Here is a 23,343-nt window from a genome sequence, read left to right on the forward strand (position 1 = left end):
TTACATTACCAGGGATAACAATGCACTTAATCATATAGATTTAAATATAAATGTCCCAGGCTTGAGTCAGGTAAACAAATTCTTCAGAAAGTGATCACCTGAAAACTGTTTGTTTTGCAATTCCATGTCACTTTCTGCTCTTTGTTTTCTACATTTTATTACTGAGTGAATTAGAATGATGATCATACTTTTTTTCTTTATTCTGTAGATGTCACTGTGCTGTATATCTTTACTCCAGACAAAGGCATTTCCATACTCACTGGGATTTACTTGGTTGAATAAAGTTTGTTAAATTAAGATAGTACGAGTTCAGTAAACTTCTAAAAAATTCCACCGGCACATACAGAATTCAATTAAATCTAATGGAATTTTCTGAAGACAGTGTCAGCTTTGACTTTAATATTGTGGAGGAAATATTCTAAGACTTTAATCCAGGATGAGTTTATGGCATGTTTTCTAAAAGTCCACCATAGAAAAAAACTCATCAAATAAGTCAATACTACTGCATTTATTTGTGGATTCAGATCCATCACAGTTTTAGGTAAACACTTGCACAAGTCCAGCTCAGGTTTTTCATCTCTCAGTGAGAATTGAAGGGGTGTGGCCTGTAATGCCCGCTGGCAGAGCTGAGGTTTGGATGCAAATATCGCGGCGTTATAACTCGACTTGACTGAGTTGGATGCACTTCGACGCACAAAGTGGATTTAAAAAGCGCAACTCGCAGGAGCTGCAGGGCAAACGCGCGTTCTGACTTCAGAATATTCACGAAGTCTGACACACCGACTGTTGACGGGAGATGCACTTTGAATGCATGTGATCTTTCACTGGAGGAATTCATTTTTTTTTAATCCAACGCGCACACTTTTTAGATTCGTGCATCCTCTGCACAGCCTGTTCGGAAGTTGCTTTAAAAATTTACCAGACATAAAAGAATGCAATGATATGTGTTCTTAAATGATGACAGAGAAAGGCTGCATGGGGCTTTCTGGTAGGAGGGGTTGTTTGTGAGCAAACATGTAAAGGACTTTTCCATTATTAAAAGGAAATTGCCAAATGATCAGCATTACCCGGGAGCACAGATGTAAAGGTAAGTTAATACTGATGAAATGCTGTGTTTTTATTAACATCCCTGTGTTTTTACTGCTGTTATTAGAGTTAAATTTGATCCAAATGTAGGAAGTGTCACAATCTGGAACAAACGTTACTTAAATCTTGACATTTGTTAACGAAAAGTAAGTTTACCTCATCCAAGCAAATAGAAAAGGCACTCGTTTTATTACATAATATATTTTTACATTCATATTTTTAAAGCTTTATTTGTGTATTAATTAATTTATTTTAACTGTAAAAGTTGGACTTCAGTATCAACTTTCTTGATCCTAACTTTATTTTGTGGTTGATACAATTTGAGTTTAAAGTCAAAATGTCTAACTTTCAGCCATCAGGAGCACTAATGTAAATTCTTTCACAATATTAGATCAAATTGAAAATCATAACTATTCCTTTTTTATTTTATTTGGAAAATCTTTTTGAATTATCTTGAAGTACTTGGTGAAATGGAAACCAAATATTGGAGTAAGATAACATTTCCAAAGAGTTTATTTTTTCATAACTCACTTAACATCATCCATCCATATGCATACTCATTGTATACACAAACATCAGACTGGCTCCTTGACAGTATCTGGAGCTCCATAAATGTCAGCCTTCCTAGCCTCAAAGTGACAGGCAGGGAGGGATGTGGAAAAACAACAGGACAGTGACGTGACAGCAGAGATGCTGGACGGGGGACAGGTGGAGATCTGCACTTGATTTCTCTTCTCCCCGAGGAGCAGTGCAATGCAAACAGCTGTAATCCAGGATGGTGTGCGAGCCTGCGAGACAAAGCTGAACTGGGCTCAACTGAGCTGTGCAGGATCAACCCTCTGACTGCTCCTGGAGCGCTGCAGGCTTTAGTCCGACATGAAAACATAAGAAGAAAGAGTCTGGTGGTGGTTTGATTGGAGGAAGAGGTCAGTGATGATCTGGTTTCAACTGCTGCACATTTGACCTCAAACTTCTTGAAGTCTTTAACCAGAGGAAATAATTAGTAAAATGTTTGGGGCTTCTGTGGGTTCTGGTTGTGCAGCCAGGTGATTCTCCACACTCTAAGTTGGAACAGGCGACAAAACAGATTTTGTTAAAAGCCGTTGACAGCATGGGCCTGTGCATTGGCATGATGATTACTCAGGCTTAATTTTATCTTAGATTAGCCTCAGTCAGTGCCTAATTCCCTTTTCTCTTATTTCTGTTTCGTTTTAGCTTTATGGTCTTCTCCCTTTTCTATTTTTACTGCAGGCAAAGACGTCTAATACCACGAGAAGTTACGGCTAGGATGTTAAACCAGAGGTTTTACAAATATCAAAATAAACTTAACATGAACAGTCACATTGACCCACAAATTCCTGTTGTTTTCTTCTCTGCACACGCGAGCAGCCATACTCAGGGAGCAAAATGTGCTCATTTAAATCCAGAATTTACCACCAAATTCTACTTTAGGACTCCATGCGGTAGATGCCTCTTAAAAATAATTTCATTTTGAAAACAAGTCGGTTTTGAGGTTAGTGTGGTGCCACATGTTGCACAGAATAGGGAAGTGTCGGCTCCAACATTTTGGTCATGCCCGTGTGAGGATAAAGACGTTACGACGCATGAACTCACAGTGAAACCTCTTAAGGCTTGGCCTGTTTTATCTTTTACTTGCCTTCCGTTTGGTTGACTTGTTGAACACATGCCGCTGTTTATGTCCTGTCTTCAACCTCCCAGTTGGTGTGTGTGCGTGTGTGTGTGTGTTTGAGGCTTTCTAATGATCTCTGTTTTCAGCTCTTATTTGTGTGCCAGAAAGTCTTAGGGTTCAGTCGGAGGCTCAAAGTTCATCGACAGGTTTCCTCTGAGCTCAGAGTTGTGGCACCTTCTAGAGTTCAATAAATTCCCAGTGTGGGGGCTCCCTTTCAGAACTTGAATAATTGATAGATCAAACTTAGGACTTACAAAGGAGGGCAATTTAATCTCCTGACTATTTGATGAGCTGGGCTTAGTTTCAATGGACTCAGCTGAATACGTCTGATGGTGAGGGAAGGCTCTCAGTTAAACGGATGAGGGAGCAGGAACAGGGAACTTTGAAAACATACAGGTGCCACATGTTGCCTGATGAGACAAATGCTTGTGGTGTAGTATGTCATAAAAAAAAACCTTACAAAGAGTACTTCCATGAGTTCTCTCCGGACGTAAACAGCCTGGTCTTGTCTCCTATGTGCGTGCTGTGTGAGAGCAGATATGGATGAGCTGAGGTGGGCTTTTGGCAGGTTGCACAGTCGTGGGAGTGCTGGGTTATGAAAGAGTCTCTGGCACAGGTCTTGAGTTACTCAGTGCTGGAAAGGTTGTGTTCTGAAAGATCTAGAAACTTGGCATTATTTATGGTCATTGCTCTTCCTCGAGTCATCAACAGGTGCACAATTCTTTTGGCTCTTTCCTGTAAATAGGACATTAGCAGAGAGGTGTCTTTGACATGATAAGTCATTAAATGTTAAAAGGGAAATAAACTTACTGGTGGTGAAGGATGCTGAGTTGCTTTTAACTTTGTAGATGATGAATAAAAGTAGATTTGTCCCCTGTGAAGCAATGCTGAGGAATTGTTATGATCTCAACTATGGGGGTTTGAGAAATGAAGTAAAGGTGCAATAATGATGTGAGATTCTTTTCAAGACTCTTTCTTTTTTACGTTTCAGATCTGAGAATTATAGCTCAGCACAAGAAAAGGTGTTCAATGGGTTATTTCAAAACAGAGTGACCAGAAAGTGTGTTTCTTAATGAGAACAAAGTATTCATGCCATCAAGCAGAAGTCCCTCTCTGAACGTATGAAATATTATGGGTCAGTTTAACTCAAATGAATTTGGGGACAGCTAAGCTGCATTTGTTTCATACTTTATACCCTTCTGATTTATATTTATACAAGCAAAGTATGTCGCCTGTTGAAATGTTTAGACGCACCAAATGGCATTGTCCTTAGTGTGATTCAGAGCTACAACCAACTCAACAGCCAAATATGGTTCTATTTTTCTTTATTGAGCTGCGAGGGAGGACCTCCCATTGCTCAGAAGCTAACATGTTCTGTGTGTCCTCTTCACACAAGAGCTGTAAATACAGGCAGCGTATGACACTATCTTAAAAAGGATCTCAGCACCAAATATGACAAAGGCCTTCAGTGTGTGCACAAGTGTGTTGCCTTCCCAGAGAGACTTCACTGTAGTTTAGATAATAAACATACTCAATTTATCATTCGAGTCTAAATATAGCTGAAATTGTCTTCAGAACAAAGTGCACATGGTTTATGGTTTTCTTGCATGATGACTGATTATGGCAACAACGGAAGGATTGTTTGAATTACAGTCATGAGTTTGTTCAGATTACAGACAATGCTTGTTGAGTAAAATGATGCATCATTCTTCAATATATGTCATTTAGGAGAAGTAACACAAAATTATCACATTTGGTTAGAACTAAATGCCCCTACTTAAAAATGACACAAGAAGTACACAACATTCTCTATATCTAACCACTTGTCCTTTCCAATGCCAAATAAACGTTTTAAATAGTGTAAATCTAAGGTATCCACCAGTTTTTGTATCACTACATTCTGTCAATGAGCAAGTGAAAAAACCGACATTTGGCAACATTTCAAAGCAAACTTTGTTAGCCATTTTGGCTGTTTACATTACCATTTAACTATTTCCTTACTAGTTGGTTAAATAGTTCTGAAAACATTCACTAATGTGTCATATAACAACACTAAATTGTAATATTAGCTATCAACCATATCCTAGCCAATTTAAAAATATTAGCTAGCAAGAGTGGCTGCAGCAACCAGCCACTCTTGCTTAGCAGTTAGCTATAAGACAAACAAATTTGCTAATTTGAAATATGGACCCATCATCCCATGGATATTCTTTAAATATGGCCTTTCATGTGCTGAAAAAAGAGAGAATTAGAGGAATTACACAGATTTGTCAGATACTCTTAGAACTTACAGCCTTCAACAGCTTCAAATTAGCCACAGTTAGCTTCCCACTTCTTAGCATGGCATCAGCAGAAAACGGCTCCTGTGTGACTGGTCAGCAGATGTTAGTGTGGTAAGATATTTTTTTGACAGCACCACTAAAACATTACTGTTTGCTCAATTTGTAATCTTGTTGGAAATCTTGTATTTTAAAGTCTGGTTATTAAGGCTGTTGATGCAAACATGACTTATGTTAGCCAAACCTTTGGCTAGTTCATGCTTTGCACTAGACTTGTTTCAACTTTGACTGAACAAAAGTTACATAACAGCTTGTCATTAATATAACACTTACTGGCTTTTCACTCTTATGATAAAACATATACAAACCATATGGTATTAGTTTGGTCAAGATTACAGTACTAAAGCATTTTTTCTTTTTCTACTGGAAAAGCAGACTGAAGGGAAAATATTAAAACATTGACCTATTCACTCACTTACGCTGTAAAAATGAAGAAAGTTGGGTAATTCAAAATTCAAGGCAACTGTTAGCGCTTGATTTTAAAATTTCAAGGCTAACTAAAAAGTTTTTTATTACTTGTATGTAAACTTAAAGTTTTGAGTTCTACATTCTAAGAATCCTGTAATCGAAAAGTTGTGCCAGCTTATAATATTTTGTTCAGGCAGTGTGCCGTTCATATTTTTAAAAACGTCAACTTTTGAGTCCTAGTGTATGCAGAGTATGGGAGTATGCAGCAATTGTGTTCAGGCTGCACTTATGCTCACGCCACACTTACGCTAACGCCACACTTCAGTCTTGTCGCACTCACACAAGTTTATGCTGCGCTCACTCACTCCGCTGGAGACCCTGTTCTTTGCTGGAATCTACTCAACGTCATACCCATGCTGCAAACCTCAAGCCTATTTATTGCAGTTTTACCAATCAAATTTGTGATACGAGACCAGCTTTACACAAAAGTGTAACATAGGGGAGATAACTACTTTGAAGTAGTTTGCAATACAACAGAAGATTTTCTGTTAACTTAACCAAAAGTCATCTTCAGGCCAACAATTTGGAGTTTTTATTTTCACAGTGTGGTTTTATGGGTAAGATGAAAACACTGATAACAACTCATATTTTATTGAACATATTTTGAGCTCTAACCAGCTGCTTGTTAGCCTAATTTAGGTTAGCAGCTAGAATGAGGGGACCATGACCTAGCATAGCTGTATTCAAAGAGCCTCACCCCCCAGCAATCCAAAATGTAAACCTAAACAGGAATAGAGTAACAAATAATTAAAGCTTTGGTATTTTGATGTCACAAACTATGTCCTGGTTAGCCAGTTACTTTTCACCTCTTTTCTGATCATAAGAATGCTAGCCAACTAGCCAAAGTTTTAACAAGCCAAGAAACTATTTGAAGCAGACACACCATTCATAGGAGAAACACATTGTTCTTACACCTACGTTTTGTACTGATTAAGCAAATATGATATAACATGTTAATTAGTGAGCTTTATTGGTTTTTGTAGACAGAATTTCTCACCTTTGGACAGTGCTAAGTTAGCGGTTTCCCTCGGTTTCTAGTCTTTATGCTTAGCTAAGCTACTGAACTGCTGGCATTGGCTTTCTTCATGCATGACAGAGACAGAGACATCTCACCTGAACATCTATATGTGTAAATCATATTAACTTGATTTTTCTGGGATGAGACAACTTTCTCATATTAAATAGAAAACAAATTTAATGGGATTTTTTTCAAACAAGCTTTAAGTTGGTCTCAGGATGGACAGATATTCAAGCTTGCAGTTCAAAACAACAAAATCTAAAAAATTCTAAAACACAGATAATAGAAAATATATATATGTAAAAATGATTTCTATTGGACTTGGTGCCACTAAATAGGAATTACTTGAGATTACCAGTCTCCTCAGTTGAGTGAGAACAGGTCACACAAACATTGAAAAAGGAACAGACAGTCAAAGTATGTCTTGAATGTAAGTTGCAATGACTTTTCACTATTTTTTTCTATCTCACTCTGCTTTCTTTTTTCCAGCAGGTCTTGGTAGAAGCAAATGTGTTTCCATGCACAGTCAGGAGCCTGGATCCCCCTTTTTCCAATCTGCAAACCTTCATTCTCGTGCGTCCTCAAAGCATCTTTAATAGGACACATGCTCTTGTGTTGAGGCACTCACTGAAATCAAACCCTCCTGCTCCAGCGGGTTCCCTGTCTCCCCTGCCAGCCCATCCTGAGCTTCATGGGTTGAACCACCAGAAGTTCAATCATCTCCTCTCCATTCTCTCCTCCTCTTCATCCTCTGCTCAGCCCCTCCACCCCACCTCCTCCTTCAGTGATGGCTCCTTGTGCCCTGGGCTTGTTTAGACTTGTTACTGCAACATCACCCTCCACCACACAGACATGCGGCCGCAGCAGCCTCTAGAGTGAGAGATCCAGAGAGACAGAGGAGGAGGGGGGTGAGAAAGAGACAGACAGACAGAGGAAGAGGGAGAGCGGTGCAACAAGAGAGAGGGAGGAAGGATTATAATCCGTCCCAGCAGCAGAGGGATCCACCTGTCCCACAGAGGAAGGGGCCCCCCCACCCTGATCCATCTGGTCGCAGGGGGGGACCCTGTGTGGCCGGGAAGGCAGCAGGGACTATGCAGCTGGGACTGGTGGCGCTGGCAATGGTCTTCCTCAGCTCCATGGGTCACAGCGATTCGCTCAAGCTCTCCAAGGCGAGAAGGCAGAGACGGGGTGAGTTCTCCCTCTTTCACAGCTTGTTTTTATCTCTTTTTTTCCTTCCTTTTTTCGTTTCTGTGCTCTGAGTCACGGTGGTGGACGTCTTGTAAACATTTAACAAGCAAAGTAAAGATAACACATTGTTTATTTTCTCATCACTCTTATTTGTTTTTCCTTGGCGGGTTATGTTAGGTTCAGTATTTCCCCTGGATGGCTCTTCTTTCTTCCTCCTTTTGAGATCATGCCTCTCTCAGTTTATGTAAAACTCTTAGGGGTATTAGGGTTGTTTATAGAAGGGGGTTTTGATGGATTCACCCTCAAAGCCATCACTCTTTTTGTGTCTGGCTCTGTGGGCACATAATGGACCGAGTACCTGACAGTTCTAAGCTCTCAATTGGACCGTGCTGCCTCTGTTGTTGTAAGCATTTTTCTGACCTCACGCAACCACAAAGATGGTGCTCAGGCCGGCTCGCAGTATATCTCCGGACCTCGGAGCCACGGCGCTGGTGTTACTGTCAGCTTTGGAATAATTCTCTCTTTACACACGAGGAGCTTTCAGTCACTGCCAGCCACAAACCCAACCTCTGTGGAGGAGAATTCATATAATACCAAGACTGGCCACAGAAACAGATGTGGTGTTATTAAATCACACAAAGTGGAATGGAAGAAATACTTCTTACTGAAGTTTTTTGACATAAAAGTAGAATAATTTAAATGCATATACCCTTCAATATACATGCATGGTGACTTTAAATGCTAGTGCAGATTTCTATGTGCCTTTGTAATGTGAAGAGAAGGATTTAGGTCACTAGATATATACGTGAGCGCCCTCTACACATCAGATGGCACACATCAAATATCATCAAATTGAATCTTTAATTCCATCTTCCCTCCAGGTTTGAGAAAATACTTTCTTTTTCTTGTGGAGGAGGATTACCCAGACAGCAGACTTTCTCTTTTTCACTCCACCACATGTTCAAACCAGTTTACAGCACTGCGTTTGAAGATTCATACACTCCCCCTGAGCTGTGGTTACTCCCCAGAGGCCATTATTACGGTTTTATTAGTGATTGTGAGCAATATGACCTGTGTGTAATTGCCACATTTGAGTTTACTGTGTCTCGCTGCTGGTGTAATTTGTTAATTGGAGAAGTCTTTTAACGCGTTTTACTGTGTGACTTATCTGTGGGAGGCAGGACAGCAGATGGATTACTGTGTGAGGATTGTATATTTAGCGCTGATACAGTACAGGACCGTAAATCAACTCAGGCCGCTGTGGTTTTGTCTCGGAGCAGCTCAGAGAAAAGGATGTGCACTTCGACACACTTTCCTAAAGAAGACTATTTTACAAGTCTGATTTTACTTGAACATCCGTGTTATTAATCATATTTTATGTCTGCTAAAATATTTGCTGGCTCATAACTTTAAAAAAAATCATCTTAAGAAAGATTCTTTTTAGAAATTGAAACTCCTGATTCCAACTTCCTGCATTATTGTGCTTCCTTTGTTGAGCACATTATAACTTAAATTTGAAAAAGGGGCTTCAAAAAGTATTTTCCCTTTGGCATGAATTTCTGTCTTCACAGAAGTGGTGATTAAAAGCATAATGTCTCTTTTCTTTATACTATTGCCTACAGTTGGATGTACTTTAAAAAAATGAAAGTAATAACCGGATTGCAATCATCTGCCTGGTATTTCAGAATTCTCATTTTTCGATCCCATCTGACTGAACCTCTGCGTGATTTTTTGCTGACTGATTTCGACCGGCTCATAGCTGGCTGTCAGCCCCAATTACTCGGGTTTCTCCGAATGAAAATCTGTTAAGGATCTCCGGCAAGCAGTTTGAAGTAAACAGTGAGTAACTGCTCAAACAAAGATGTTTGGCCTGGCCCTGTGTTAGATGAAGCTGTAAGCATTAACCCCTGCTTGTAGGAGTGATAAAGTGCTGGCAGGGTTGTGGCTGAACATGTGCACATTCCTGCAAAATATTAGCCCTCTCTGATGTTGTTTTCAGGCAGAAAAAGAAAAAAAGATTCACTTTTTAAACCTTCCTGCAAACAATTTATTTTCTAATGTGATGTTTCATTATGCTGCTCTGTTGCCAACCTCCACCTTAGTCTGACTTTCCTTTTGTCTGTGTTTCAACAGTTAGCACAGAGGGGCCGCCATCTTGCCCCAAAGGCTGTGACCGATGTTCGGAGTATAACGGCTGCATTAAATGTAAGCCCAAGCTGTTCATCTTCCTGGAGCGTAATGACATCCGTCAGATCGGCGTGTGCCTCGCCTCCTGTCCCATGGGATACTTTGGCATGAGGAACCCAGAGGGCAACAACAGATGCACGCGTGAGTTTCCCTCTGAATTTTCAACTCTTGACAAAGTGACATTGTAAGCGCCACTGTGCACCAACGGCATGCATCAGTGGGAACGTTAGATTTGTAGATACACATCTGGAATCGTCCAAATACAAGCCGGCTCCAGTTAGCTCTCTGGCAGCGACTTGCTCTGAACAAGTCCACACAGCTGATGTCAAATCAAGCCAGCATTGTAACTGATCTGTTTATCTTTGGCTTCTCATCTCCTGTTTATGTACAAAATTGTGGTTTTTGAAGAAGCAGAGGGATATCCTGCTAGCTTCTTTGTCTTGTGCAAGACCTAAATTGTGGATGCAGAAAAAAAACACAGGGATCCAAATCAGTGTTCTCCTCTTGCAACACTCTTTATTCTTCTGTTATCCCTCTTTTCTCAACCAATCTGTGCTTCTTCTGTCACGTTCGTAATGGAATGAGGTAAACCCATAATTACTGAATAACTACTAAATAGATGCAAGTGGTAGATAATGAGGAAATTGCAGTAATCACTTGTTGCAATCTGTCTGCTGTTCCCACTTATTGCTGTGAAAAGGACACAAAATACCCAACAACTCCTGGCAGGTATTTGCTGAACTGGAGGGAAATCAGCGTGTTTAATTGAACTGATCTCCATCATAGTTGGAGATTGGTTTGGCTCATTTGGCACTCTGTTTAAAGGGCGTCCACACTCACAATATTCATGTCTGGCTTGGTTGGTTCCCATAATTTTTCTTTAGGAGTGCCAACATCTCTGACTGTTGTCTGTTTTCCCTTACGTGTACGCTGAAAAAGGGGATGGAACTAAATTCCAGAAAACATTTCTAATGCGTTGTTGTTTGTCTGTTTTCAGAGGATGTCTGTGTTTTTTATTCAGTCCTTATGTGTCGGGTTCAAGCCAGGCCACAATCCATGTTTGTTATGTTTTCACTTTTTCACAAGTATTTTATCTTATCCCTTCTAAGTGGTCAAACACATCTCTGAAGTAATGACACAGACTGTTTATTGAAGTGAGAGTTTGTCTGAACTTCTGACGCCCTTCCTAAGTCGTAGGTCCAGATATGTGGTTGGCATCAATATTCACCACCACCCTGTAATGATTTTCTGCTACTGGAAGAAAAATGCAGGATAACACTGCACATTCCCCAGTTGAATAATATCTGTCAGATGGATTAGATAATGCTTTCTCTCAAGTTTAAAGAAGTCAGAAAAAGAACAATCACCTAAATCTGATTTCAGTGGTACTTTATGTTTTTAAAGGTTGATATTTCTGATAGAAGATTCTTGCTGTGATTTTTTTGCCCCCGCTGGCACATTATGGTGCTGAGCTTAATCCCTTGATGCCTGTTGTCGCAAATTTCCAACATACCCTGTCAGGTCTTGATGCAGCTGAAAAGACCTTTGTATCTCTTTATTACCTATTGATTCATATTTTACACATTCCAAAGATGGTATCAGATCCACTGTGTTATTTTATATTAGTCAGAGAATAAACTTCTCATGTCTATAAATATAATATAACTTAACTATAACTATTGTGGGTACTGTACTCAAATTTACATTCTGTACTTAATTTGACATCTGTAAGAATACAAAAACACATAAAAACAATTTATTTTTATAATTGTTAATTAATTCAGGCAGTTAGGGGTTAGGATATTTAATCACATTTTTTTCTTATTCTTTATGTGGATTTATTTTTGAACTCAGCACATCTAAATTATCGCTTAAATTATTACATTATACCCCAGTGTTAAATTATCTGTATCATTTTTCAGTCGTAGTTTGTTCTTCCTCTGTAAAATCTTTATGGAGGCCCATAGTGGCTTTCCTGAGCTATTATCCAATCATCTAACTCCAAATATTTCACACTAGAATGCCTTTAGCAACATTTGTTTTACATTATAAGGCTACAAATGTCAGACTGTCAAATGTGGCGGTCATGAGCTTAAAAATAGTAATTGTGAGCAGGACGTAAAAGCTTTTCAGTGAGGGTTCAGTTTTGGATCGTTTCTGGTCTCGGCATAGGACCAGCTGTAGAGTACACATTCTTATGTTTAACACACATAAGTACAGTTATTTTACATCCAAGGATGTGATGAAAAAAGACTCAATAAGAATTCCCAGATTTCCTCCTTTTTTGCTTTGTTTATCCTGAGAAAAATGAAGTGTCTTTCAAGATGGGACCAAAGCATTGTGGAGTCTTCTAAGATGTCTGGTTTATATCCTCCCGTGTTTGCAATTATCCAAATTTGTTTGTTTGACGGGACAGTTTAATGAGTCTGAGGTGCTGAGAAATAGGCTGTTGAAAAGACATGTGAAGCCATATACTTCTTGTTGGACTCTTTCACACCCACTTCCCAAAGAAACAAGGCCTGCCGTGCATGTGTTTTTAAGATATGAGTGCGGCTCCCCCCTTAGCAGACCCCATGTTGTTTAATCACTAATAAATCTCTCAGAGGAAGTACAATTCAAGTTCATTTTGTCTTCTCCGAAAAGAGTACGCTTTTTTACAACCAAAACATGCGATGGTTATTGAGTTAGAGAATAGAAATATTTGGTAAGTGAACATTAAAAACCAGACGCAGACTGATCCCCCTGTTTTATGTCTCCCTTTGTCTTGCAGAATGTAAAATAGACAATTGTGAAGCGTGCTTCAATCGCAACTTTTGCACAAAATGTAAGGAGGGCTTGTATTCTCACAGCGGGCGATGTTATGTCAGCTGCCCTCCAGACCAGCGCACCGCCAATGAGACCATGGAGTGTGTCGGTGAGTGACCTTTGACCTTTGGCCTTTGCTGTTTACTGATTTCAGACTCTGGGCTTCTCTTACAAGCTTCTTTAATGAGCCAGACTACATCATTTCAGGGCCCTTTTTTATTTACTGAAGCCTTTCAGTGAGATTGGTGTGAGCTGAATTTTCAATCAACTTTATTGAGCAGAAAGTTGTGTTAGACTTTCAGGGTCTCAGAAATAAAAAGCTGAATCACTGATAAACTTAAATTATCAGCATTTTGTCTCTGATCTCTTCCCGTCTTTAACTGCTCTTTTTTCTTTATTCAAGTTATTTCCTTAATGCATAAACAGTATCAAAAGGCAGATATTTTCCATTATCCAGTAAATTCACAGAGGCTTGAAAATGACATTTTATGTTGGCTAATATTGTTTGGAACCAGTGTTGCCACAGTTACTTTGAAAAAGTAATCCAATTACTGATTACTGATTTCTCCTTTAAAAAGTAACTCTATACTTTTCTGACTACTTGATTTTAAAAGTAACTAAGTTGGATTACAAGTTAGTTATTAGTTGCTTTCAGAAGCTGCTGACAACACCTGCAGCTACATAATTTGGCAAAACTGTGCATACAATTAAAATGAATAATAATATGAGTCAGCATGTTTTGTTTTAAAGTAACATGCAGACATTGGTAGTTTCAAAATGTGTACTTGACAGTTAAAAACAAAAATATTCATTTTATGCATTTTGAATTTCAAATACAACTAAAAGCTTTTACAGTACTATTTTTGGTACACTACAGCTCTGTTCAGTTAAAATTTGGTTTAAATTATATTCTTTTTAAATGCTTTGTTTTAGTCTAGTTTGGTTTCCATTAGTTTCATTTTTTGTTTAAGATGATCCTGTATTGTAATATAATAAGCAAAAATAAATGTTGCTGGAGTATGGGCTCACATAATCCTCAGTACCCTGCTCGAGGCACCCCAGTCTAAAAAGTCTGGGCACGCCCCTGCTTGCCACCGAGTGCCTCGTTGTAGCTTGTTATGTTGCTCTGCTCCTCAGCGGATGGATTTGTGCTAAAAGGAGGGGTTAACTCATTGACTAGAGAGAGTTGCAGAGAAACACAAGACTCACCTTTCCCCAGGTAAAAGTCAAACAACTTCTCAGGCATTTATGGCAGCAGTGCGCTGCTCTCTCTGATTGATTCCTAAATGTTTCAGTCAAAGATCTTAAGCTTCCAGCTCAGGGTGAACAATGAACTGTCATATTGTCATCTTTAGCTGACAAATTCAAAACAACGACTGTGTTTCTTGCTAGAAAACACGCATCTCTCCTCTCCCCCTCTGTTTACCTTTGTGTTTCTGGCTGCTATTACACATGAGTTGTTCACATGCTGAAAACAGGATGAACACACGACTCCTGTCACTCCCTGAGACGCAAGAAAAAAGCATATAGATTTTTTTTACAAGAAAAATGAAAAGAAAAGTAACGCACAGTTTGGATAAGATTTGGATAAGTAACTTTAATCTGATCACTGGTTTGGAAATAGTAACCCGTTAGATTACTCTTTACTGAAAAAAGCGGTCAAATCAGAGTAACTCATCACTATTTGTAACTGGAAATAGCTTATGTTGTTACCACTTTACATGTAGCAGCTATAAGCGGTGTGGTTCACTTTCAGGTTTGTAACAAAACTTAAACTCTTTTTTTTCTTCTCAAAAGAAACAGAAAATATGAAACTGCTGTCAGTTTTTGAAATTACTTAACCTCATATCGCTTTACTAAAAAATGTGCCCAGTATATGAGATGTTGGTGCTGAAAATTATTCTCACACTACCTTTAACTTTGTCAATTTATTTATTTTTTTCCCATTTAGGTCAGCGTCCTTCAGAGTGTGAATTAGGCGAGTGGAGCCAATGGAGTTCCTGTATGAAGAAAAACAAAACATGTGGATTCAAAAAAGGCTCACAGACCCGGGTTCGAGTGCCCATCTTGCAGGTCCATAGCCCGGACACCTCACCGGCCTTTGTGCCCTCGCAGACCTGCACTCCTCAGACAGAGAGGAGAAAGTGTAACGTGCCCAGGACACCCTGTGTGAGAGGTAAATACAAAGAAAGATCCACTGAGGAGGAAATGAGTGAAAATCAAGAAATATAGTGCTCAGATTACAGACCAACAAGCAATAAAGTCCATGTGCTTCATGAAATCTCTCCACCAGTTAGCATGATGACTGATGGAAGCATTACTCAACATCCAAAGTCCTGTCTTCCCGCCAGTGCGTCTTTGACCCACAGCGTGTTGATTGGGTTTGGTTTGGCTGAGCTCTCAGAAGGATACAGAATCTCTTGACTTCTCAGCATGTAAACAATAAACTGCGACTACGAGCCAAGCAGATGAAGGGCGGGCATTACGCACTGCAAAGCTGGACGAGGATCAGAGCTGGAAAGAGCTATTTGTTCTGAGGACCGCTGAAGCGTGAGGTTTACACGGCCATGACATGTTTGCTTGGGCTCTTATCATCTCCACGGCAGCTTGCTCTCCAGCAGGTTAACAGTCTTTCTCACCAGTCAGTGGCTATTATCAACTCTCATAACAGCTCATTAGTCGATCCTGGCCTCTTTTACAGCTAAGGCTAATAAATGAAGGATTTGGCCAATTGGTCCAGAGTTTACTGGAGTGCAAGAAAACAGCAATGACTCCTCTTATTTTTTTTTTTGAAAGATTGAGTCCTCATTCGAGAAGGGCTCAGATATTTAGCAGCGTCGGAGATGGGACGATAAATCTTAGAAAATTTTGAGTTCTCACCATGGTGTTTTTTCTTTTAATCAGCGAAAGATAAATTGCTAAAGAACAGACGTTAACAAATTGTGTCTCTAATTGTCGCTATACTCTAATCTGTTTGACTAAATGCGCCAGTTTTTACCAAAATTGGAAACTTGTACTTATTTACAAGGGCTAAGTGAGCTGTAAACCAGCAGCGTTTAAAGTCTTGAGTAGACAGTGGCACGCTTAGGGGATCTCTGCACGGCAGCAACATTGCGTAACAATATTTTTTGCACAGTATTGGCGACTGTACAGATGTTGCAACATGATATGCGGGGATATTTTTGAGTAAACATGGAAGCCTGCATATTCAAACACTGTCCTCTGCTACAGAACATTTCCCTTCAGGGAGGATGAGTCTAAAGAACTGAAAATGATCTGACATTGTCCCATATAGATCTGCGGTCATGTCTGGAGAATGGAGGCAGTTCTTGGTTTGTCTGCCTGAAGTAGTATAATTTGAGAAATAAGAAGCAAGTATACATCGTCTGATGTGTGTATCATGGAAATGATTCTCTTTCATATTGAAATGGCATGGGTGATGTGAGGTATCACCTGAAAAGCTTATCATTTCCATCAAGATGGCTCCAACTTTTCTTATATTCTTCAGCTACATACTTTAGCATGTAAAGAAGTCACATGTTTCTGCCAAAATGCACAGGATTGAGTTTCCCTCAGTGAGGTAATTCATGGGTGATGGTACCACGACTCCAGTGAACCGGTTCATCTGAGTAAACTCGCTTTGTGCTACAGAGTGCAGCTGTGGATTCATCTGTGGGAGTTGGCTGGCAGGCGGGCTATATAAAACACAGGGGGCAGACCTTGTATAACGTCGGTGATTTAGTGGTCTGCAGATCTCACGCTTTGTGTTGATTTGGCAGCAAAATTTCTCCCCCCCTTTTCCTGAAGCTCCACAAAAGGGTCTCACGCGAAAACAGGATCTTTTGGATGTGTTATTGCATTTGTCAGGCAAAACTGTTTAGCTTGGATGGAGAGGCCGTACAATCAGAGCTGTCATAAACTGATGGAGTCCCCCTCTTTTGGCTCCATTAGTGATTTGTTAGAGGTGTAATTAAGTCCTTACACAGATAACACATCAGCACAGATGCAGAGAAGTGTGTGTGAGCACCCTTCACTTCACTCAGGCTCCACTTTCTCATATTGGGCCTCATTGGCATGAATTAAAACTGTTACAGCTCAGTGTGGAGTGTCTGTGAATGGTGCCCACACAAGCTCATGAATATGTTTACTAAGTCAAGAAAGACACAAATGATGAAGATGCTGGACATGAAGTCATCTTGTTCATCGAGCTAACTCACAGAAGTGTTTTCTTGATTCTGACACTAACAGCTCTCAGAAGAGATGACTTCTTCCTGTTTGTGCACTACTGTGTGAGACCAAGCCTTCTTATTGTCAGGAAAGCAAATTGTGACTCTGCATGGGCCTGCGGTGAATAAATGTTTTTGTGTTAGGTCTGTCCACATTCAACTATATCGAATCCATTTCATCACCGTATAATGATTTTCACTGGCTGTGTGGAAACATGTTTTTAATGAAACCCGAGACGCACTCTACCTTCAGACTTGCTGCTATTTTTTTTTTTTTTTGCTTTGCATTCAAACTGAAGAATCATAACTGTTTGTACAGCAAGTTTAAAAAATGCTGTAGAGAAATAAACACAGACCTACAGTTATTATTGCATTGCCGTAGACAAACATGGTGGCGCCATAAGGCCGTGCTGTTGTCAACTGCGCAGTGAACACTGTCCAGCGCTTGGCACGTGTTCACTCAGTTTCCAGGATGTGCAGAGACTCTCGATGCACAAGCTCATAACAAACATCCTCCAGCGTAACTACACTCCTCAAATATACAAAACTCAATACTTTGAGTGCTGCCTAAACAATAGCCATCTGACACCAGTAAAGATGTCCATATCCACTTTGTGACAGCTCTCCATGGGCTTATGGGCCATTATTGGGCCCTTGACAGTGTTTAACTCATTATGCCAGAAGTGGTTTCTAAGTGATTTATATGAAAGATAATTGAGGCACTTGACTTTGTTGAGTGCACTTAAAATTCATTCTTGTGCTAAATTTTGAGATCCAGATTATTGCTAAACTCTCTGTTCTCTGAAATGGGTGATGTGTGGGCGTTTACCACTTTGAGATAGATATTTGTGTTTATTCTTGATTTATTCTCTTAAATGTTAGAAAGGTGTAAATCCAAAAGCATGACTGCCAGCAGAGATCTGGTTAGAGATGTGTTTCTATTTTAAGTGTAACTGGAAAGTTGAAAAAGCTAGACTAAATTTATACTTGTTGTGTGGGGATGGAGATGTCACAGTGAATTGTCACTGTCACCTTAAGGCAGTTGCCATTTTGAAAAGGCTAACTCAACCCAGCTTTGGGCAAAATGTATCTTAGATGTTTTTGAAAATACGCACCAAAAGTTGCGTCTGTCCAGCTAAAGAAAGTTATGATCAGTCCGCTGTGAAGTTTTGCATTTAAACACTGGATCTAATGGGGCATCCTCGTCGCTTTCAGCCAGCCTCAAGTGGACGCCCAAGGAACTGCAGTTTTTCTAACTTTTGCTCGTGATGGGAAATCCATATCTTTTTAGTGATCAGGATCATTGGGCTCAGTTTAACATTAAAAGCCAGTTCCCAGACAACTTCACTTTTACCATATCAGACATTCGTTGCAATCTTTCAAACATTTGGAATTATTCACTATAAGCCCAACAAACTACCGTATTTTAAGACTAACGCTATTTTACGTGATTTCTGATATAAAAACATTACGCATTAGTCTGAACAGTCAATTTCCCATCTGATTGGTTCCACAGCACACACAGACACAGCACTCAGTGCGTGCTAATATTGTGGGATGAGATGACCCTTGGTGTATTGAATATTAAAAACAGGGTGTCAAAGAAACATCTCTTCAAAAGGGAGCTGGCTTGTAAGGTTCACGTACAAGAGCTGTCTCTTTAAGACGAGTCATTCTTGACTATCAGATCACAAACTTCTGCTTGCTGTATATTCAAGACTCAGCAGAGGTTATAGCTAGAAGCTAATGTCAGCTGTAGAGTTGTTCCATTACCAAGGTTGGTGTTGGTATTTGGTACTGATATCCCTTTAGATGTGTTAAGTTTTGGGTATTGCTGGTCTGTGCAGTGATGTGTAGCACAAATTAAACAGGTTTCCCAGGAGTTATCTTGTAACAAGAACAAACAGTTACCAGATACTATACTGGAATCAATGCTAGTCTAAGTTGGTGACTAAAGACACAACAATATAAAATACTGGTTCTAATATCCTCTCCTATAATATCCTCACTTTAGCTTTGATTTCATGCTGATTTTTAGCTGTTCGAAGGTTAAATGCTGACTGTTTTTTGGTATTTGGTAATTTGTTAAGGTATAGAAGAAATAAATGATGGTGCAATTGCCTATGCTGAGCATGCATTTATTATAATACTTGGGTTACTCTGTTTTATTCTCTTTTAGATTTGTGTATTCAAATTTTTACTCAATATTTTTTTTATTTTTTAGATTTTAGTTAATTCTACTTTGCTGTACTGTATTTTTCACTTTCTCCTATTTTAAACTGTGACAAACTAATTTCCCCCCATAGGGATCAATGAAGTCTTATCTTATCTTATCTTATCTTATCTTATCTTATCTTATCTTATCTTATCTTCTCTTATCTTATATTATCTTATCTTATCTTATCTTATCTTATCTTATCTTATCTTATCTTATCTTATCATCTTATCTTATCTTATCTTATCTTATCTTATCTTATCTTATCTTATCTTATCTTATCTTATCTTATGAAATATTCAATTTTATCCTGCAGGGTACATGGATATTTGTTTTAACCTCCTGGAAGTTAACCAGTCTTTATAAATATAAATTATCCTACTCACATAGTACAGGAAGAGTCAGAGGATCACTGATTGTTTCTGTGGAGAATAAAAGAAGAACTGTTCAGAAGTTTTGCTCAAGTCTGAGTCAGAGACTGCTCAACTATTCACCTGACTGACTTACAAATATTTAGATTTTACCACAGAATGTATGATTTTTATTTATCTCGCTGCTTGTGGCCCTCTATCTTAGCTGCACATATTCCCACTTCCCTTCATGAATAGTTCTGAGCAGAGATTTCACAGTTTACGTTGGTTTTGCCCGTATTAAAAACCACAGAACCACATCCACGAGTCCTGATCCAACACACATCTCTTATCATCGTCTCTCATACCTCAGGAATTCATTATTTTAACTTTGTTTAGCTTAGCGGAGGCACTTGTACATACAACATCCGATGATGACGGATATCTCACCAGAGTTTATTCAAGAAAACCAGAGGAGCGACCATTAATCATAGTTTTTCTATGCATTGTCATTTCAGAGCGGAAGAATAAGGGCGACCGGCAAGATGATACAAACAGGAGGGAGAGGGAGAATTCACGGGGGCGAGGACGAGGAGGAGGAGGAGGAGGAGGTGGTGGTGGCGGCGATGGAGGGGGAGGAGGGGGTGGTGGAGGAGGAGGAGGAGGAGGAGGAGGAGGGGGGAAGAGGAGAAGAGGCCAGAGCAGGACCACCACTACTGCTCCCAGCATCACAACTACTTCTGTCTCCTAAACTCCACCGCCTGCTGGACGGGGCTGGGAGGGAAAAAAACAGAGACTTCACCCCCCCAGCAGCGGGCATAGACTGAGAATAAAGAGATGAAGAAAAGGATTTAAGCTGCTATGCATTGTAGAAGATGCAAAGAGAACTGGAGGAGGATTGTTGCAACACAAACGGCTGCTCTGGGATGAAAATATCTGGAAGATACTGGTGTTTCAGTCAGAAAGACTTGTTGACTTTGTCATCATGAAGAGACGGATCATTGTTGGACTGCTATGTTGACATGTTGTAATGAGACACCTTGAACTGAGAGAAGAAACAAGAGTGTCAAACGCAGCGTTCAGACCTAAAGTCTGATTACAAATGAAGACTCCCGACCCATTTTAATCTCAATCTGATCTTCATTTGTTTTGTGAGAAAGACAAGAAGCTAATGATTGGTATGAAATCTTTTTTTACCTTTATTTCTTATTGTGACATGAAAAAAAAGAAAGGCACTGGAAATCGTTTGTGGTTGCTGATGACAGAAGGTCTTCTATGTGTTATTTTGAGAATGGAGTCTTATGACAAAACAATCCGAAGAAGACATGAAGAGGAGGATTACTGGGAGCTCACACAAACTCTTGCCATTTGATATCTTATTGTTTGTTTCAAATTAAATGTTGGTGTTTGTAACTCTGCACAGAAAATAAGGAGTAAAAACATGATTATCTGCATGTGTACGAGGCTGCATGTGCGTGCCTTTTGTGCATGTGAAAAAGGAGTGAGTGCGTGTGTTCGTCCCTACCTGGGTGTTTGTGTGCTTTGTATGCATTTCTGCACAGAATCCTGTTGTTCGTCGACGGAACTTTGATGTTTGTACATGTGTGTTTACGTTTGCACATGTGTGTTAATACTGGTCTCATAGATTGAAGGAATAGGATCTGAAACAAGAGGAAGGAAATGTAAATCCACAGTGATATATCAAATATGCAGTAACTACAAGCCACTGATTATTATACAAGCCATCCAATCATCAGCTGCTCAGTAACCATGTCTGTACGCAACAGGGTCTGAAGATTTTGCACAACTATAATGTTTCCTACTGCTCGAGTTTCAGAACAAATATAGCATTTAACATGTTTATTCTTTTTAAGCTGGCGTCATGTCATCGCAGACACAGAAAAATGTGTTTTTCTTTTTTTCTAGGATGTTTTTTTCATGGGGTCTGATTGCTTCACACAAGGTATTAGTTTCAGGAGGAGTTACACACTACATTAATCATTCATACTATAGATTGTGATACTGAATATGTCCAGCTGTGCTTATCATCATCAAACAAAAGAAGTATTAGTATCATCATGTATAGCTTATTCTGTGAAAGCCTAAATAAAGTTGGGATGAAGCTGATGAACATTCAGTCATATGATCTCTACGTGTTACACAATTCACACAGACTGAACAATTCTGAAAAAACTTACCATCTCGTATATATTTTACTCTTTTAAAGCTTGTCTTCTTTGGCCTTGTGTCCAAAGTTCCAACTGTTTGTACTTGCAACAAAAAATCTGCTAACCTAATTGCCAAATCCTGGAAGTTTAACAAGTTTGATGGTGCAAGAAACACAAGAAATAAACAGAAAATAGGTTTAAACAAACCCCAAGGATTAACCGGACAATGAAAACAGAAACAAACATGGTTTAGACACACTGTTTATGTTTTATTTTTGAGCTTTTATGCCTTTATTGAGAAAATAGGACAGTGGATAGAGCAGGACACAGAGACACACTGTTGGTGTGAAGTCCTCCACTTATTATTAAAAACAATCCCAGATAAAGACGAGGACAAACAAACAAGTCAATTAAAAATACATAAATGTGACAAATTACAATAAAACACATTAAAATGAAAGAATAATAAAATAACAATGGATTGACTTGTTTGCAGCTTGTCAGAAAAATTATGTTTGTCCAGTTGTTTTTATGGCGTTAATTTTGCAATATACTTAGCAATGAAAGCCAGCACATTCTCACAACAAAATATGAACAAAACTCTGATTTAATACCCAACATGCAATGAACAAGAGTTATTTTAGTGTGAAAACTTTTATAAATGATGTGAGGTTATAGATGAATGCACAACAGGACATAAAGGGAGGTTAGTCTTGATTAATCAGAATTATTTTCTTCTTCTTTTTTTAATCCCAGATCTGGGTTATATGTGCTTAGTTTGAACTAAAGGTTCCCATCTCTTATTCTCTGACCTGGAATCTGGGTGTGATGTTATCCATCCCCAGTCCAGAGCCCTCAGTAGTCGTAGCATGTCCTATCTCAGGCTGAAGGAGGCCATCTTGGGAGGTGGAAGAGCTTCAATGGTGTGATGGTCCCGATCAGCAGCCAAATGCTGGCGCCCAGGAGGGGGTCGTAAAAGCAGAGACAGAAATAAAAATTAATGGCGTGTCATAGCCAGAAGGGAGGGGGTATACCATGCCTTGGCCTTACAACAAAACAGCCGTTTCTCATTACCAAAAGGGAGGGCAGGGGGAATGGTAGAGTATGCACCGTAAATTACACATTCATCGCTCTTCCTGACCATAAATTCTTACCCTGGCTCCTTTGGACGGGGCTCTCCCTCACCTCCCACTCTCTCTTTTCTTTCTCTCTTGTTCCCCACTTCCATATTTTCCAAGAGAAATGAATGGTAAATCTTTGGAGTATATGGATGCCCTTTGAATTGCCAAGATCCATAACACTGAATGATTTCATTACTTTGGTTTGGCCTTTAAGACGGACCCCAGGGAGAGTGTAACGACAATGGAGAACACCCAGTTCATGTCAGCCTGACTTACATGCACGATCCCTGCTCCAAATGTAAACATTAGGGTACCCCCACATTACCAAAACTGCAAATCAGAGCCTGATGACACCCTGATATTCACATTACAAATCTTCAGAAACAAAAGTCATCTTTTGACTTCAGCTTATAGAACACACAAACATTTTATGCTGCTATCCATGGTCTGTAATATTAAAAAATAACCTTATTTTAGTGTCA

The 23,343-nt window shown here is 39.4% G+C and overlaps 1 protein-coding gene across 1 annotated transcript; it reads left to right on the forward strand.

Annotated features, from left to right (window-relative positions):
• The first annotated feature begins 643 nt into the window (after positions 1–643).
• On the forward strand, positions 644–21,669 carry rspo1 (R-spondin 1). The gene is made up of 6 exons (XM_074684499.1): positions 644–1,087; positions 7,091–7,789; positions 9,923–10,117; positions 12,747–12,890; positions 14,733–14,957; positions 20,091–21,669. Exons 2-6 carry the CDS (start codon positions 7,693–7,695, stop codon positions 20,321–20,323), a joined length of 894 nt encoding a protein of 297 aa, XP_074540600.1. The 5' UTR covers positions 644–1,087; positions 7,091–7,692; the 3' UTR covers positions 20,324–21,669.
• The last annotated feature ends 1,674 nt before the right edge of the window (positions 21,670–23,343 follow it).

This window comes from Halichoeres trimaculatus, unplaced genomic scaffold, assembly GCF_033239565.1.
Source record: "Halichoeres trimaculatus isolate MK-OKI-2021-1 unplaced genomic scaffold, fHalTri1.1 fHalTri1_scaffold_12, whole genome shotgun sequence".
Classification (NCBI taxonomy): domain Eukaryota; kingdom Metazoa; phylum Chordata; class Actinopteri; order Labriformes; family Labridae; genus Halichoeres; species Halichoeres trimaculatus.